This window comes from Macrotis lagotis, chromosome X (genome assembly GCF_037893015.1).
Source record: "Macrotis lagotis isolate mMagLag1 chromosome X, bilby.v1.9.chrom.fasta, whole genome shotgun sequence".
Taxonomy (NCBI): domain Eukaryota; kingdom Metazoa; phylum Chordata; class Mammalia; order Peramelemorphia; family Peramelidae; genus Macrotis; species Macrotis lagotis.
Window position 1 is genome coordinate 583,468,755 of NC_133666.1, and position 19,196 is coordinate 583,487,950.

At 36.3% G+C, this 19,196-nt stretch overlaps 1 protein-coding gene across 1 annotated transcript; it reads right to left on the minus strand.

Moving 5' to 3' along the window:
- Positions 1-1,746: 1,746 nt before the first annotated feature.
- Positions 1,747-4,860, minus strand: LOC141498388 (rho GTPase-activating protein 21-like). The gene is given in 2 exon segments (XM_074201523.1): positions 1,747-2,135; positions 2,137-4,860. Coding segments are annotated over 2 exon segments (2,523 nt in total). The 5' UTR covers positions 4,572-4,860; the 3' UTR covers positions 1,747-2,047.
- Positions 4,861-19,196: the final 14,336 nt, after the last annotated feature.

Here is a 19,196-nt window from a genome sequence, read left to right on the forward strand (position 1 = left end):
TGATTCATGCAGCCATATGATAAGGGTTGAGGACAATATAGAGTTGAACTCATCTGTTAAGGGGTTAAGATGAGGAAAAGAGATAGTGTATCCAATGAAGGACTGATAGTCTGAGGAAAATTTGAGGAACTGAGAAATTAGAGGTTACTATGTGAACAAGAAACAGGGTTTTTAAGGAAAGCTACTGAACAAGGTAGAAAACTGGGTGACATTTCAGATAAGGAATTTTCAGACTTCACAAGGTGGTATTAATTGTAGATGTTGGCAAGATTAAAGCTATGAAAATTATAGTTTACAGTTGAGGTGATAGACCATGGGAAATTACTAGATTGAAGAATTGAGAGATTAGGCTATTTTGGGTTTTGCCATCATTTAATATCAGGGCAGGAGTTGGGGAAGAGAGAAATTTCTGATTGTGAGCTAGATACTAGGGAGTATCATGGAGAAGTATAGTCAATAGCTAGCTACCAGAATTTTGAATGAATGGGAAATATTAATTATATGTATCACAAAGGAGGGGAAATTATTAGTCATATGAGGAGGAGGAGAATTTAGATATGGTAAATAATATAATACAATATATATCACACAAAACAATACAACAGACTAACTTGATATACAATATAACAATGAAATATAATGGAATGTAAAATAATAAAAATAGCATCACATCATATCAAAAATATTATCCTGTATAGTATATCCATGGAGTCAAAAAGAGTTGGATATTTCAAAATGACTGAATAACAGCAAAATTATATTCGACCTTCATTCAGTGTAATTCCTTTTCTGTGGTAATGCCTATATTTGCTTATTTTTTCCAAGGGCAATATATCAGTGAAAACTGTAACAGCATATTGATCTAAGCATGATTTTATCAATTATTTTTTTAATCCCAGGAGAGCATTTTTTATTAATCTTTGCTCTTTACCTTTGAAAAAGACAAGTTTCTCCAAAAAGGAAAAACTTCTATAATAGTATGATTAGGGGACTGTCTTACAAAGTTCTTGGCAGCATAAAGCATGGCAGTGATTGTGGAGTTTTGTATTTTATGTTTTGGGGAAGATTTATTAAAATTTTAGTAATTGTTATTTAGGAAACATTTTCTAGAGTAGTGAACCGTGGAACAATTTAGTAACCCTCGTTTTTCATGAAAACCAAAATGTTTTCCAGATGGGGTTAGGTATCTGTTTACTGGCTTAAACAGATGTCCCAAGTAGCTGATTCTGATCTTAGCACAACTGAATACCTCCCTGACTGCCTGGCATTAACTTGAGTTGGCGGGACAGGCTTAGGGCATATACAATATATAGGGCATATACAATATATAGAACATTTGATTTTAGCTACTCTGATATTAATGAAACTCAGATTAAATGGGCCATCAATGTAAGAAAGGTTTGATTTTTAAGGCTGAATTAAACAGCTCTAAAATAACATCTTTAAATAAAAGAGTAGACAGTAGGGATCAAGAACAAAAGCAGGAAACAAATTGTTTCAGCAATGTACAAAGGCTCTATAAACCATCAACAGTTTTATAAAAAGCAGAAGTAAATAATGGAAAAAGAAATGCTAATCAAAATAACAAAAATGCATAAGGTATCAAGAACTTCCCAACTTTAAAATATATCATGTAATAGTACCCATCAAAAAATCTGTTACTGATAGAAAAATAGAATTGTAGTTGTATAGAAAAAACAAGTATTCTATGATTTGATAAGTTCAAGAGCAAAAACTACATGGGGATGGATTTATTTTTGTATATGAATTGCTTTTAAATCTAGAGAAATTTTGAAAATTAGAACATTTACAATATGAATCACAATAAATTCAAATTCAAATCAATATTTGTCCTAAATATAAAAGGTCACATCATCAAAAAAAAGTGGGACAGAATCGGAGGAGGTGCCAACACAAGTGGTTGAGTAGTCCTTCCAAACTCTGTATTTAGTTTCTGGACTGAATGACTTCTTAGAAGGGAATTTCCCATAGGATAGGGAGAGGGAGTATGAATGACTGATGCAAAGAGAGAAGATATAATTTCCTGCTAGATGGATCTTTTCTGGATCCCCAAGATCCCTGATATATCTCCAGGAGATATGCTTATCCTTCTAGTGTTGGTGAGTAAATTATCTGTTTGGCATTTGCTGAGAGTCTACTGTTGTAAGAGGCTCTTCCACATCTTCATCTGTGAAAAACCAGTCATAATGCTGAATAATGGTCTCTACAATATTGTATTGATCAGGTAAGTGAGTCACCATTTGTGTCATGTTATTTTCTGGTGTTCGAATGAGGGTTGGACCAAAAACGATTGCTAGATTTCTTGGTTCCATCTTGTTTTTTTCTGAATTTTCTGCTACTGTCTTCAGATGAGCAGAGAGAAAGTTAAGGGTTTCATAATGATGTTCAGGCAAATCATGAATTAGTCTTTTTAGTGCTTTTAGACGCTCTAGGGGGTCTTCTTTTCGACTTGCTTCAATAAAGTCTGCATATTTATAATTTGTGAAGAGTGGCTCAGGGAGTTCTCTGAAGAATGACTTCAGTAAACTGCTTATCACATTCAAGTCTTGCCATTTATCATCCTGTGTATTAATATCAGTCGTTCCTTTGTTGAGTTCTTCTTGCATCCTTGAGATAGCAGCATTATTTCCAGGAACTCTGTAGATACCTATATAGTCAAGTCCTCTTTCTTCAACTAATTTGCAGCATATGTCAACTATTAGTGGAATGTACTGATTGGTGTGAGCTGGGGGACAGTTATCTAGTCTGACACCAAAGGTTCCTACAGCAGTAGGTTTTTTCTTAAATGTTTTCTTCATGATGTTTGGAATGCTCTTTTTCCATGTACCTTTGTCTTTTGAAGGACTAATGTAACCTTTACTGGGGAATTTTCTTTCTGATTCTTCTTTGGGAGAGTATGGACTCTTCAATTTTGGTTCTGATTTGGTACCAAAGAAAGTCTGTCTGATACTGAGAATTTGGCCAGGTGTTTTTGGCAACTGTTTTGCTTTGCTCATCAAACTATTATATTCCTTTATTCTCTGGCTAATTAGGCTTCCTCTAGAGCCTCTAGTATCCTCTTTACTAATGTTGCTACTTTCCTGAATGGTCTTTATCCAGGCTAACATGTCATCTGTGTCTTCAGCTTGAAATAAGTATTCACGATCTGAGTTGGTAAGCTTGAATACACTTTTCCTCTTGGTTTCACTATAGGAAATGCCTATCAAGCAAGCATTTACTTTGATAGGTTGTTCTTCCTCTGATGGGGTTTGTTCTCTTTTATCTTTGTGTAAGTAAAGAGAATGGCCCCGAAGGACAACATACATTCGTTTCCATGGGCGAAAACTTCTACCAACTTGCTTTCCCTTATCAGTGGCCATTTGTCGAAAATGGAGCCATCCTTCCTTGGCAGAGTTACCAAATACCTCTGAAGATGAACCTTTTCTAGGAACATTTGAATTTTGAAGAGTCTCATGAAATTCTTGTTGCCTAGATCTCTCATAGATATCTTGTTGTTCTTCCTGGTTTGTAAATCTATACCATTTAAAACTCTGTTTTCTATAGCCATCCAAATCAGATACAAGATTCTCTGAATTCACCTTTTCTGATGTGTCTCCTTGCCCGCTGAGATAGTTCCATGCACGTGTTCTGTGTCTTCTAAAACTAACAGATGGGAAGGTGAAGGCCCCTTGAGATCTACTTCTTGGCCAAGACTTCATCAGCACAGAATCCTCTAGACTTTCCTGGGACAACCTACATTGCTGGATCTGAATGGACTCAGGCACTTTATCATGAGTGGTGCTCCTTTGATGGCCCTGCCATGTAGTGCAATTTGCTACTACCTGGCTATAATCTGTAGCAGTGTTCAGAGAAGCTACTCTTAAACTACCTAATTTTCCTAGAATTGACCTATGTCCCAAATTAAATTGTCTTTTATCTATATACTCTATGTAGGTTTCATAGTTTTCTATATGCTGTTGAGGATTAGTGGAAACAGGGGGAGTAGCCAAATCTTCAGACCTTCTGCTTGAGATTTCTTCTGTCTGTCTATTGTTTCTAAATTTAATAAAAACTTCAGAAGGATCTACTGATCTTGATATTGGAATCTCGTGAATGGGAACTGAAGATGATGGTGATGGAGTCTTTGACACTCTTTTTATAGAGGTCATTTCATTGATGCCATTCCTGACTTCAGTTCTCTGTGACCAATCCGGAAGTTTATTTCTACCAGAGAACAAATGTACAGTCTTTTCAGAATGCACGGCAGCCCTTACAGTTTCATTGCTAACCCACATTGTTGTATTTGACTTTGCAGCATCCAGTTGTGATGGAGGCATTTGTACTTCCATTCTGTAGGTCCTGCTTGGTTGAGTCAGTCTTGAAGTATTCAACAAAGAATCAGGAGGAACTTCTACTGGTTGTGCCTTTCTTGAAGTGGTGGGTGATAACTGGGCAGAGCAAATAGTTAGGGACTCAGGACTATTGTGGGCATTACCACTGCTTGCTTCACTGCCTTCCAAGTAGGCATCTTGAAAATATGCATCCTGGAGGCTGTCTTCATCTTTTGACATAATACTAAATTCCAATGAGGTATCTCTATTCTGAATTAAACAATTACTTGGGAATGGGTCTTTCCAATAACACTTTCTCTATTGATTTATGATACAATCATCTGTGCAGAAACCAGTCTCAAAAACAGGTCCTCCTTTCATTTGCTTAACAAATGTGGTGTCAGCTTTCTTTCTCTGTTTCCATTCTCTTCATCTAACAGGAAAAAATGAATAGCAGGATTTTTCTACGAAACATCAAGAAAAGCATTTAAGACTTTAGGAGTCTCCCTCCATTTCTGTCCGTTGGAAAATAGCCAGCTCGTGCCGCCTTCTCTCTGAGGAGCAGGCGCCCTGCCTAACTCCCACCCCCACCCCCAATCCCAGCTCCCCCCCCCCAAGTAACGGTACGACCTGCTGGTCCGGAGGGGGAGGCTGCGGCTGCCACTAAGGCCGGCATCTGGGTCCCGGGGAACTGGGCTGCGAGCTCCGCTCCGGAGCCTTGTGAGAACCAAGTCCTCACTGCACACATTGGCTTCCCGGCATTTTCAAAGGCTGCCCTCCATTCCAACTCTCTTTTTCCTCACTCTGTCTCTGACTTTCTTTGTTTCCTTCAAGTCTCAATTACTTTCTGATTTTAAGAATAATTATGAATTTTAATTATGAATTAATAATGATTAATATTAATCAACAATTGGTTTTGAGGATCATTACTTAAGAATAATTAAGAATTTAAGAATAAGAAATCCTTCCCCACATAGTATATGTTCTTGAATTTGTCAGATACTCTGATTTTTTTTTAATTCTTATCTTGTTCATAACACATCCAGTTTTCTATTTTTAAAAATAATATTCTATCATTTAGATGATTACTACTGCTGGAAATAGTTGAAAGTTGGGAAGTACTATTCCTCCCTAATTTCTACTTTTTAAGTCATACTCTTAAAAATGACTTTTTGCTCTTCCAATAGAATTTGGTTACTACTTTGTCTCATTCTATAGCTTAATTAATTTGTCTGTCTTGCCTTTTCATAGAGCCTTTTCTCTCAGAATATTTTCAATTGATCAGCATATATCTTATTCACAAATAATTGTTTTCTTCTTGTTTCCCCATAAGACAGTGAGTTCTCCCTAGCACTGAATACAATGAGTGATACACAATAAATACCTAATTAATGTTAATTAAATGTACATTTTGATCTTATGACATTCCCACTTCTTAAACATAAGTTTATGAACTACCATATGAAGTTTTCTCCATCCTATGCTTATATCTGATTCAAACTTCTAAGGAGATTGCCCTCTGCCCTCTCCCTTTTAACCCCTTGCCCTTTTCCTTTTATAGAATGATGAGATTGAGTAAACAAGTTTATGCTCAACATATTCAGATGCTTCATTATAAAAATTTTTTTTGCAACATTAAACACCTTCTGTTCCAGTTTTCATAAATGGAAGTTTTAAAGATCAAATGATTTAAATCAAGCAAAATGAGTGAATTCTCTGTCTTTTATCATCCTAATAGATTACATAACTACCTAAGTGGTGGACCTTCTCCAGAACCATCATCTATGTTGAGAGGAGATCGACAAGAACTCCATTCAATATTCCAGGTGCAAGTATACCAGGGTTTTTGTATGAGGGATTGTTTGCCAATTTGTCCAAAAGTGGGAAAGGTCACCTCAGGTGACTGTGAGTTGCATCTCACTAGAAATCTTCAAGCAAAACCTGAATGAACATTTGTGAGGTATGCTGTAGAGGGAAAACCTGTTCAGGTAGGAATTAAACTAATTGGCTTCACAGTCCCTTCTGACTCTTAATAGTTATGATTCTCCATAGTTCAGCTTCTCAATATAGTTCTCCATATTAAGCTTCTTGAACATTATTTCTGCTTTGAACATTTCCTGCAGGTTGGCAACAAAATTACTTTGCTTTGGTTTCATTGACATCTGTTCTGGTTGGGTCCTTTAAAACATCTTTATGAAACACAAAATTGGGCTGTTTTATATCCTCCAGCTATAAGGTCAATGTCATATATAGTGATGTCATGTCACATCATGCTTTACTATATCGTAAAAAGAATGAAAGAAAATATACGTTGATACTTATTTTATAAATTATACATAAGATTGAATGATGAATCTTTTGATTGTTCAGTTGGCTGATTTCCTTTTAAAAAGCAGTACAAAATAGATTCTAGGAATGGGATTATTTTATGAGCTTTCCTCTTGTCTCTGTATTTCTTATATATTCCTGAGAACTGTAGATGAGGAATGTTTGTAAAAGAAATGAGTATACACATACTGGATGCCTCCCTATATCACCTGTTATGATGTTGCTATAATATGTCAAAATTTCATGAATGTCATTATAATTGCAACCCACACACAATTTCTCCATGATTTAGTAAATTATTGTAAGCAGTAAATTTCAAGCACAGTCATCATTTGCTAAGGAGTCAACATTTGGTAATGAGTTTGGTGGTACAATGGATAGAGCAGCAGTCCCAGAGTCAGGAGTACCTGGGAGTACCTGAGTTCAAATACGGCCTCAGACACTTACCTAGCTGTGCAGCCTTGGGCAAGCCATTTAACCCCATTGCCTTGCCAAAAGAGAGTAAATATTGCTAGGTCTTTTGCAATTATAACTATAATGCCAGGCATATCATGGGTTCTAAATGTTTTCTTATTGATGGATCAGTTGATAAAGAGGGCTTGACAAAACTTATACTCCACTGACATGTGGTTTTGAGAACCCAGTGCTGTTTCATTACTGCAATGAAGTCTTTAGTTTAGGACTATAGTGGAGGGCTGCTATATTATTATGTGTTTTCACAGGGAGCAAAATTGTTTAGTAACTGAAATGTTCAGATAAAGTGTCTCCTTCCACAGGAATCTTATTCTTGGAGTGTTCTGAGATGAGATATGTTTCCCTTGAGAGCAAGCCTATATTAACTGGAATGTTCTCAGAGCATTTCTTCAACCACAAATACCTTGTCCTCTGAATGTTATATAGTTTTGCTGACATTTTTTTTCTTCCCCCTTCCTGAGGTGAGAAGTCCCCTGGTGTTACACATTGCAAGTTTTCTGAATGTTTGGAGCAGTTGAGCTAACTTTACCCCCTCCCTTACACATTCTCAGGCATATACACTCAGGATCCTTGGGATTGGTCAGGTGAGGGGATGGGGTTAAAAAGGGACCCTAATGGTGTTGGACTCCAGGGGGAAGGGTCAGAAATATGGAATAAGTAAGGTAAGAAAGAGGAAGGAAAAGGAGTGTGAATGATGTCCAGGGACTCCTCTCTTGACTCTTAGGAATAGGCAACTCACCCCTCTTTGAAAGGCAGGAGGACTAACTCCAGAGGAGTGTGGAAGGGAGCATAAAAGTGTTGCTGTATTAGGGAAAATTCTATTTAGGAAGAAAAAGATCCCAACACACAACTTTAAGTGACACCTCATTAATTTTAGGATTCTTAGTGTTCATCCTTCATTTTTTAATTTTAATTTTTATTTAATTTTATTTTTGTATAAATTATGTTTCTATACATTACTAAAATATTCTTGTTTAAGAGTAAACATAATAGCCCCCAAAAATATAGATCCTCATGGGCAATAAAGTAAAGGAAAGAGAAAAAATTAAAATTTAAAAAATAATAATAATAAGGGCAGTTAGATGGCACAGTGGACAGAGCACTGGCCCTGGAGTAAGGAGTACTCAGGTTCAGATTTGGCCTCAGACACCCAACAATCACCCAGCTGTGTGGCCCTGGGCAAGCCACCTAACCCCACTTGCCCCACAACCCCTCCAAAATTATTAATAATAATATTATTGAAAAATGTGCCGCAGTTTGTGTTCCAACAATAACCAGCTCTGTCATGGGTGGATCACATTCTTTATGATAAGTCCATCACAAAAGTTACAACCATATTTTTCCACTGTTGCCATTGCTGATTGCAACTCCCTCCATTCATACTTCCCCAATACCATATACTATATTTTTTCTCTCCTTTCATTCTGTCCCTCTTCTTAAATTTGCCATAGGATATCTGAGTGTCACAGCAGACAGAATACCAGCCCTGGGGCCAAGAGGACTCAACCCCACATACCACCCCTAAGGCCCAGCAATGACCCAGCCCTATGTCCCGGACAAGCCATCCAATCCCAGACCCTTGCAAGAAGTAAAAAAAAAAAATGTGTTATATCTGACCACTCTCCTCCATGGTCCACCCTCTCTTCCATCACTCACATTCCCCCCTTTCCCCTGTGGCCCTTCTTTCCTTTTTTACCCCATTGAATATATATATATGTTCTTTCCTCTCTGAGCCACCTCTGATGAGAGCAAAGGTTCCCTCATTCCCTCTTCCCCCTTCCATATCATTGCAAGAGCTCATTTTAATAATAAAAAAATCTTATTATATGAAATATCTTATCCTATTCCACCTCTCCTTTCTCTTAACTCCCATTACATTTCCCTTTTAGTCATTGACTCCATTTTTACAATATATTATATCTTCAAACTCAGCTCTCTCCTGTACTTCATCTATGAAAGCTCCTTGTACTTGTTCTATTAAATGAGAAGTTTCTTATGAGTATTATCAGTGTCATTTTTCTATGCAGGAATGTATGTAGTTCATCATTAAGTCCCTCATAATTTAACCTTCTCCTCTACTCTATATGCTTCACCTAAGTCCTGTATTTGAAGATCAAACTTTCTGTTCAGTTCTGGCCATTTTAACAGGAACATTTGAAATTGTCCTGGTTCATTGAAAGTGCATCTTATTCCCTGAAAGAGAATGTTCAGTTTTGCTAGGCAGTTGATTCTCGGTTGCATTCCAAGCTCTTTCGTCTTCTGGAATATTATATTCCAAGCCCTATGAGTCTTTAATGTAGTTGCTGCTAAGTCCTGTGTGATCCTGACTGCAGCTCCATCATATTTGAATTGTGTCCTTCTGGATGTTTGTAATGTTTTCTCTTTGACTTGGGAGTTCTGGAACTTGGCTATAATATTCCTGGGGGTTGGTTTTATTGGATCTCTTTCTGGGTGGAGATTGATGGATTCTCTCCATTTCTCTTTTGCCCTCTGCTTCTAGGATATTAGGGCAATTTTCCTGTAGGAATTCTTTAAAAATGATGTCAAGGCTCTTTTCCTGATCATGACTTTCAGGTAATCCAATAATTTTTAAATTATCTTTTCTGAATCTGTTTTCCAGATCTGGTGTTTTTTTCAATGAGATATTTCACATTTTCTTTTAATTTTTCATTCTTTTATCTTTGAAGTATTGTATCTTGACTCCTTATAAAATCAGCAGCCTCCCTCAGTTCCATTCTACATCTGAAGGATTTGTTTTCCTCAGAGAGCTTTCTTATTTCTTTTTCTATCTGACCAATTCTGCTTTTTAAAGCATTCTTCATCTCATTAACTTTTTGAACTGTTTTAATCCATTTGACCTATGCTGGTTTTTAACATGTTGTTTTCTTTAACATTTTTTTTGGTTCTCCTTGACTAAGCTGCTGAAGTTACTTTTCATGTTTCCCCTGCCTCTCTTTCATTTCTTTTCTCAATTTTTATTCTATTTCTCTCTCACTTGATTTTCAAAATCTTTTTTGAGCTCTGTCATAGCCTGATCCCAAATTCTCTTTTTCTTGTAGTATTTAGATGCAGGAGCTTGTAGTTTCTCATCTTCTTATTGAGTGTTTTGATCCTTCTTTGAATCATAGACAGTGTTCCTCTTTTTTCTCTGTTTACTCATTTCCCCAGCCTGTGTCTGATTTTGGGGTGCTTCCTGAGCATTTGAGTATTATTGGGACAGCCCCCCCCCAGGATCTCAGTATGTGAAGTTCTCTCTTTCCTCCTGGTCTGTGAATGACCATAAGTGCACCCCTCTGCCACAGGGCTGATGTGGGGGGGAGCTTGCTGTTCTATGGGGGGCCTAGACTGTAATCAGGATCTGAATGTGGTCAGAACCCCAGAGTCCTGTTCCAGGTACAGAGGACAGACCTTGGAAGTCTCTCTCCACTCCCCTCCCTTTGGTAGGCTTAGCATACAAGTCTTAGTTGCCTGGGGGCTCCTGCTTACTTGCTCTGCCTGCTTCCTTTTCCTGGATTTGGGCTGCCCCAGCCATGCTGCTGTCTGAGTGTTCTGAGGGCTAGGCTTATTGTGCTCACTCTGGCAGTTCCATGGCTCCCAGGCACCCTGGTGCTGCCTCTGGGAGGCTAAAGTTCCTTCACTCTGGCTGACTGTGCTTCTAACCCCGTGGAGCTGAGTCTTTCTACTATTTTCCAGGTTACCTTGAGCTGGAGAGAACTGCCTCACTGCATCCCTCTGTGGGTTCTGTCTCTCAAAAATTTAGTTAGAGTCCTTATTTTATGAGTTTTGAAATATTATAGAGCACCTGAGAGGCTCTCCTGTCACCATCTTGTTTCTGCCCCCATCCTTCATTTTTGAAGGGGACCAGTGACTTCAGTGGGATGATATATTTTGACTTTCACATGAATTGGCTTTAAGTGAGGCAGAATTGCACCAAGTAGACAGCCTTATCCTCTCTCCTGGAGTTATCAAAGTCCAATGGCAAGACAAAAGTCAGGATGATGTTAATGTTCCAAGATGCAGTGGATGATGTCTGACCACATTACATGCTCCACAGTACCTCCTTCAGCCACTTTCATCTCCACTGGAACAAATTTCTCATCCACCCATTCAACAGGGAAGTCTTCACATGTGTGGGCTACTCATGCCTCTAAGTCACCACAGGTTTGAAATCTGTCACCTTCTTTCAATCTGGTTCTATCCATCTGCTGAGATGGTTTTACCAGTGTGTGGAATTTAACAAAGGGCAGACCAAGGCAATTCTCTGAGGGAGATATCCTTTATTATCAGGAGAATGAGATTGAGTAACTAAGCAGTCTTATGGTTTGTCTCCACTCTGGGGAATGATGTTGAAGTTCAGGATGTAAGAAGCACAGCTGAGACGGGAGTGAAGGTTTAAGAACCTACAGCTCTCCCCCCAAAAAGGGAGACATTGAGAGGTCGCCACTAGGGGGAAAAAAGGAAAACCAGAAAAAGGTGGAAGAAGATCTTAGGATGAGAAGACTATGGAATGTCTAGTTCAAAATGTTAAACAGAGGGTTTATAATACGAAATACTAGGTGTGGTAGAAAGTAGGCTTCAGAACAAAAATGATAGGTTCAAACCCTGTTTCTGACAAATTCTTTAGCTTGTGGACTTCTTGAGGGTAGGAACTGTCTTTCCTAGTACTTAGCATAGTACCCCAAATATAGTAGGCATTTCATAAATAATTTTGATTGACCAAGACTGTGTGATCCTGGGCAAGTCATGTAATCTCTAAAGTCTCCAAGTAAATGCTTTATAAAACCATGTGTTACTATATGCTAGCCTATTTCCTCAGATGAGGGTTTCCTATACCAAAGAAAACACAGGTCCAAAGCCTACCCCCCCATTTCTAACTATACATAGGGTGAGCATTGAGCCCAGTAGAGCCAAATGAGGTCCTCAAATGAGTGAGTGTAGATAAAACAAAACAGAAAAGGCCTCCAATTAGTAGAGGTGAGATGGACAATCATCCAACAAATTAAGCATACCTTCTTAAATAGATGGACTGAGATTGTTTCTAAGAGAAAAATATTTTTTAATACTGTGACCTTTTTAGAAAAGCTTCAAATCTTCCTTTCAGCTGGAAGAAATGCTCTATAATAGCTAACAGTTATATAATTCTTTAATATTTACAGAGGTTTAAAAATACTTATAAAGGCATATAAAAATTTATCTCTATATACCTATATGTACAGATGTACATTGTACACACACACACACACACACACACACACACGCATATATATATATATATATATTTATAACAGTTTTTATATGGCATGTTATTACTATGGCATCATATCCTAAGGTATAAATACATATACATAAGCACACATATACATATGTGAATGTGTGTATGCCCCTCCCCCCACACCTCTTTGAGATAAATGCTATTATCTCCTTTTTATGGATGAGGATTTTGAGACTGGGAAATGCTGTGACTTTCTCTAAATGACACAGGGGATTTAGTCAAGCATAATCAATGTTTGAAGAAGGATTTGAACTAAAGCCTTTCTGACTCCATGATCAGAGTTTTTTACGCATTGCCACTAATCTCCTTTCTTTGTTTCATGTGAGTATTTATCTTTGCTGCACAATTCAAATACTATTTCTTAGAACAAATAGTAAGATCAGGGCTATGTTATATCAATATCTTAATAATCACCAAATGGTTATGGCATCTACCCTAATCAATATTTATCTGAGTTTTCATATTAAAAATGCATTCTCTTTTTGACTTAATAGGTTTTTTTCCTAAAAACCCTTCCCATTTGGACACTGTTTGACCTCCCAATATCAAATAGAGGAGAACTGTAAAAAGTTAATAAATAGATAAATAAATAAGCAATATGGATAGCCCTAGGAGGGAGTTCCATAACATTGGGACCTGGGAATTGGTGGCTCAGGGCTTTGATAGGGAGGCTCAGAGGAAGACTTGGGAAGCATGAGTACATGGGAAGGAAGTACAATTTCTCCCATGCCCTAGAGGTTAATGTCCTGAGTCAAAGTACATATAGTCAAATGCTAGACTTTAAGCTTAGAACATCCAAAGATTTATATATATATATATATATATATATATATACACACACACACACACACACACACACACACACACACACAGGATAGGAAAGAATTATAGCATTTACATGTTATAAAAGTTACTTGTTCAAGGTCACATATGTGAGCACATGGCAAATCCAGTATTTTCACCCTGTACCTTTGATCCAATACTATTTCTACTATTCCACATTTCCCTCAGTATTCACATTACAAAAGTTATCTGCTTCCCAGAATCTTTTGAAGAGTTTCCTTCAAAACTCTACTTCTTTGCCATTTTCTAGGTGAAACACTTTTTGTTACATCCAGCTACCAGTGCCCTCCCTACTCTAACTTCACGTTTTATTTCTTATTTATGCATTTGTCTTATAGGTTGCCATGACCAAAAGAATTTCAATAGGTGGACACCTTACAAGTGGTATTCCACAGACAAAAGAGATGGCATCAACACTGATTATAATAATTACATCCAAAAGGTAAAAAGATGTAAATTAATTGCTCAAATTAGGAGAACAAAAGAATCCAGAAAATGTCTTACTTGGCAAATATTTGACTTAATTGTCAGAGAGAAAGAGAGAGAGAGACCTGCCAAAATCAACACTGGGTTAGTATACAAACTCATCTGTTAAAATCTTAAGAGTGATGAACAACTACAAAGAGCAATTTTACCTTGTAAGGCAGAGAAAGGCAGGAAAGGGTAAAACTGGTTTGTGAAAAACTTGGTTGTATATATGAATTAGTAAATTCATCAAAAGAGCATTCAGGAATGAAAATGCAAAGAGGAATACAAATAATTAAAATGTAAAAGATTTGAAAAATGAGAATGTAATACTGTTTTCTCCTCCAGGGATTCAGAGCCCACTATACTTGGACCCTAATATCACTGTCCATGAAATGCTTAGAGAAGATTTCAAAATAACACTAAAGAGAGCAAAGATGAGAAAGACATCTGGATTGGGCTAAGTATATGTAAAGTGTGATTCATGATGGAGACTATAATCATGAGGCCCCTGAGGTACAATATAAGATGGTATCTGAAAATGGAGAATATGCCGAAGTTGCAGAAAATACTGAATTTTATTTTTACCAAAATAAACTTGACAAAGGCAACTTCTAACCTACATGCCTATGCTTCTAACTATACAAATGCCTTATGAGGTTCTTGTATACATGAACTGAGTGCATCATTGATAGTTTCAAAGTGACATTCAACAATTCTACCATATCTTTACTACTTTCAGTTGACTGATACAGTGAATATAAAATTCTACCTATTTGTTTCCTATTTGTTGATTATAAAAGAGTACTATTAAATTGAACAAAGCATTACTCTAAAAAGCGTTTTGCCACAAAGTATCTTAATTCCACTTACCAAGATTGTTCATTGTTCTTTGGAAGATAAAAAAACAAAAATAATCTTGTTCCATTATGTCAGTCAAGAAAATAGATGCTCACAAAAAGCTGTTGTGATAGAGGAGATTAAGTGAAGATCCAGGTCAGGGAGGGCTTCTTTAGGTAGTCCTCTTTGATACAATATCATTATTAAATCATGTCTTAAGACATCATGCAGTCTCCTGGAAATTATAGGACATTGTGAATTTGATTTGTCTGTCAACACTGGAAAAGTCAAATGGATAATAAAATCTATTACACAGATTTTAACATAATTCTGAAGGAACATTTTGATAACCTTTTTTGCAACAGTAAATATCTGGGTCTGATTGAACAAGTAGACAATAACTGAGACAATAAGAAGGAGATGGTGGCTTAGCAGGAAGTAATGCATCCAAAATTACCTTAATCACAATGAATCTTTTTTTCAGTCTAGGACAAAATGGGGACACAGAAAGAAGGACATTTGAAATAGCCATATACCAGAGAATGTCCATGTGCAGCATTCCAACACAGAAAGAGACTATACATGATAACCAGAGGAGGTTCTATTTGCAGTGGAGGGCCCCAATCCTGTGCAAAAAGCAAAAATTGATACCAACTGCTAACTCACTTGCTCTTAGTTCAGTTGAGAGATTCAGAGCTTCTGAAGGAGGTGACCTTCAATTAGGAGTAGCATAATAGCAGTGAGCCAGCCCTAGGATGTGTCCAAGTAAGAAACAAATAGCAGCATGAAAATTCCACCTATACACACACACGCACAGTACTTTAAGATCAAATTTATACAGACAAGTTTGATTTCTTTTCCTTGTCAAAGGGTCAAGAGCAAATTCCTTCCATAAATGTGATCAACATGATTCCATCATTAATGGTCAGTATCAAATTTATACATGGGGGCTTATGATAGTCAACTTCTCATTTAATCTTTCTCATTTATGTATAAGTCAAGAATCTAGGTGATGTCCAGAAAAGCCCTTCATGGGCAGTGACCTTCACAGTTTATCCCATCATGAGTGCCTGTCTGGATCATAGCTAAGTCCTCCTCAAGGACCATAGAGGTTTGCAGAGGTAGGGTGATAACACTTCACTAACTTCTAAGTTTTTCATTCCTGGAAAATTCATTGATTGACTGGAAAATATTCACAATAGTTATGCATAGCTATTGTGAATGATCTATCAAGAGAGATAAATTTGGTACCCAAATGGCTTCTTTACCATCTCTGCAGAAGGTAGTTTCACTGATCTTGCAGAAATGTCCTGAAAAGGGAACTAAGACTATGGCTTTGTGCTTTAAAGGAGCTCACAATGTCCTATGACCAGGGTCCTGATGGGCCAATCTAGTGTTTGTCTATAGTACATCTACTTTCCATCTCACATCAAAAAGATAGAATCTAAGGAGAATTCTCTAAGCGAAATTTAAAGAAAAGGCATGTTGTAGATACATATTTCATGAATTTTTATTAACTATCAAAGGAAAATATACATTCCAATAATACAAATGACCTTGGGGACTATTATTTGAATGAATATAAATAAATATTTCCCTATTGCCTGTAATATCAAATAAAAACTTCTCTTTTTATATCTAAATGCCTTCATGAGACTTTTGGTCATACACTGAAATGGTGCAATCATTTTGAAAAGCAATGCAAGTGAAGTGACTAAAATGCACTTTCCCTTTGATAAAGAGACTCCTTTACTGAGCTTATACTCCAAGAAAGCTATCATTTAGAAGAAAGGGCTAGTATTTGTTATAGCTCAAAATCAGAAAAAAAATGAATATGTGCTTTAACTGAGGAATGACTAAACAAATAAATGGAAGGGCATGTAATGTGCTGTAAGAAATGATGTGTAATAAATTATGATAATTGAAAAATCTATTTAAACTGATGGAGACTGAGGTAAGCAGAGTCAAGGAACTAATATACAGTGTAATTACAACAATATAATTAAAGAATGACACACCAAAAATTAAAAAGTGAATGTAACCAAATTATAAAGATGAAATGGGATTCAAAAAAAGAGATATATCTCCATACAGTATAATCACAGATGTTACACATTACACACATTTTTAGACTTTTTCAATGAATTAATCAACTGATTATTTTTTTCTTTCTAAAAAAACTATTAATCATACTGAATGGTTTTTGGGTTGCAGGATATGGTGATAAAAGAAACAAAATATCAATAAAAACTTGTTTTTAAATCCTTTCATGTTCTTTTCCAGTAGAATTATGTACTACTATTTTCCTCATACTCTAAAATCTAACCATATTGACTTATTTGGTATTCTTTACATATAACAATGATAGTTTATATAATGCATATATGTGTGAATATGTGTATATACAAATACATAAATATTGCTTACTATATTTCTGGCACTGTGTTATCTCATTTGATTCTCATAAGAACCCTGGGAAATAGGTGCTGTTGTTATTCCTATTTTTCTGTTGGGGAAACTGAGGCAAACAGATTAAGTGACTTGTCCAGGTCACACAGCTAGTAAGTGTCTGAAGATGAACTTTATCTTAGATCTTTCTGATTCCAGGTCCAGTATTTTATTGACTGTACTATTCAGCTGCACACAGTAACCATCTCTGTTATTTTGCATTGGCTTTCCTAATCCATGCCTGGAATATATTCACTTCTCACTCCTATTTCTTAGAATCTCTGGTTTCCTTCAAGAATAGACTCAAATACCACTATCTACATGAAACCTTTCCTAGTCCTCCTAGCTGCTCAATTTCTTCCCTTTCAAACCTCCCTTGTTCTCATTCTATATACATTTTTGTATACATGTGTATGTCCATGGACATAAATAGCCTGAGGAGAGAGACTATTAAATTTTTGCTTTGCAATCTTAGTGCTAGTATATAATAATTTTTTTCCCTCCATTTATGGTCCATTTCAGGACTATTATGTGTCAAGTCTCCTCTAAGAACTTCGATTTCTTTCTTTCCTTGTAAAATAATTGAGTTGTACAAAAATCAATAGTACTCCAGATATGTCATTGGTTTCCCTAAATGTGCCATGAAATTTGAATGTTGCATTATTAGAGATAAATGAAGTTCAATTTTGTTCAATGTATATAGTTTATTCAATTATTTTCAATAGGCATTTTATCAACCAACACATCATATAGTGAATGTAATATTTCCAAAATGAAGAATACTTGCCTATTACACATATTCAATGAACTCCAAATGTATCAGACCTTGAACTCACAAAGAATTCAACAAAAACAGCTGCTCTTATTAAAGGAAAATTGTGTACATCCAAGTCTCCTGAGTATTCTGTAGTGTTGCTAATTTCAGTGTTTGATATCCTGTGATTCTTTACAGGAAAGAACATTGAACCATGAGGAAAAAAAAAGACCTACTGAACTCAATGATCTCTAAGCTTCCTTCCAAATCTGAATCCTGGAATACTCGGAACCTGACAGATGGTCACCACCTTGCGTTTGAACATTTTAGTGATGAACCCACTTCCTTATAAGCATGAAATCTTCCATATGATATTCCTCTTCAGGTTCTTAAGAACAGCTTTCTGTTCTACAAAATTCTGGACCTAGCACAGTGCTGAGTCTATATTTAAACATTTTTTGAAATTTAATTTCTTGTTTTTTATGACTGCATATGTATAATCCATATCAAATAGTTTGCCTTCTCAAGGAAAGAATGGGGAGGAAATTTGGAATTCAAATTAAAAAAGAAGGCTTAAATTTTGTTTTTGTGTAATTGAGAAAAATAGAAAATTAAATACTAAAATGTTTAGTTTCTAAGGCATTAAGGCCTACATTGAGATGACTAATTATTGATTTTTGTAGAAGGGATTTATGGGAAGTTATGAATTGGACCAGATGGCTTCTGAATTGATCAGTTAATTAGTTAATAAGAATTTGTTAAGGAGTTATAATGTACCAAGAACTGGGGTTACAAAAGAAGATGTGAACATGGCTCCTGTCCTCAAATGCCTCATAATCTGATAAGGAAGAATATATCAGCAACTGTTAAATCTTAGTAATTCACTATACAGGGGAAATTGAAGGGGAACTAGGAAAGATCTACTGCAGAAAGTAGAATTTGAGTTGAATCTTAGAGGAAAACAGGGAATCTATATATTACTGGTGAGGGACAAAATTCTAATTACATAGAGCATTCAGGAATCAGGATATGGAATACAATGTATGGTGGACAGTAAGAATATCCCAGGGACTAGATTTTGAAGGGATTTAAAAGCCAAAGGAATTTATATTTTACAGGTAATAAAGTACTACTATAATTTACTGAATAGATGATGGCACGATCTTCATAACAGGAACAATATTGAAACAATGTTGATCTATTGATTCCATACAGAAACTACAACTGCATATACTTCTGTTTACCAATTTTTCTCTAAATGCAGATACCATCTTTCTTCATATGTCCTTTGTTTTTTTGCAAGGCAAATGGGGTAAAGTGGCTTGCCCAAGGCCACACAGCTAGGTAATTATTAAGTGTCTGAGACTGGATTTGAACTCAGGTACTCCTGACTCCAGAGTCATTGCTTTATCCACTATGCCATCTTCATATGTCCTTTACA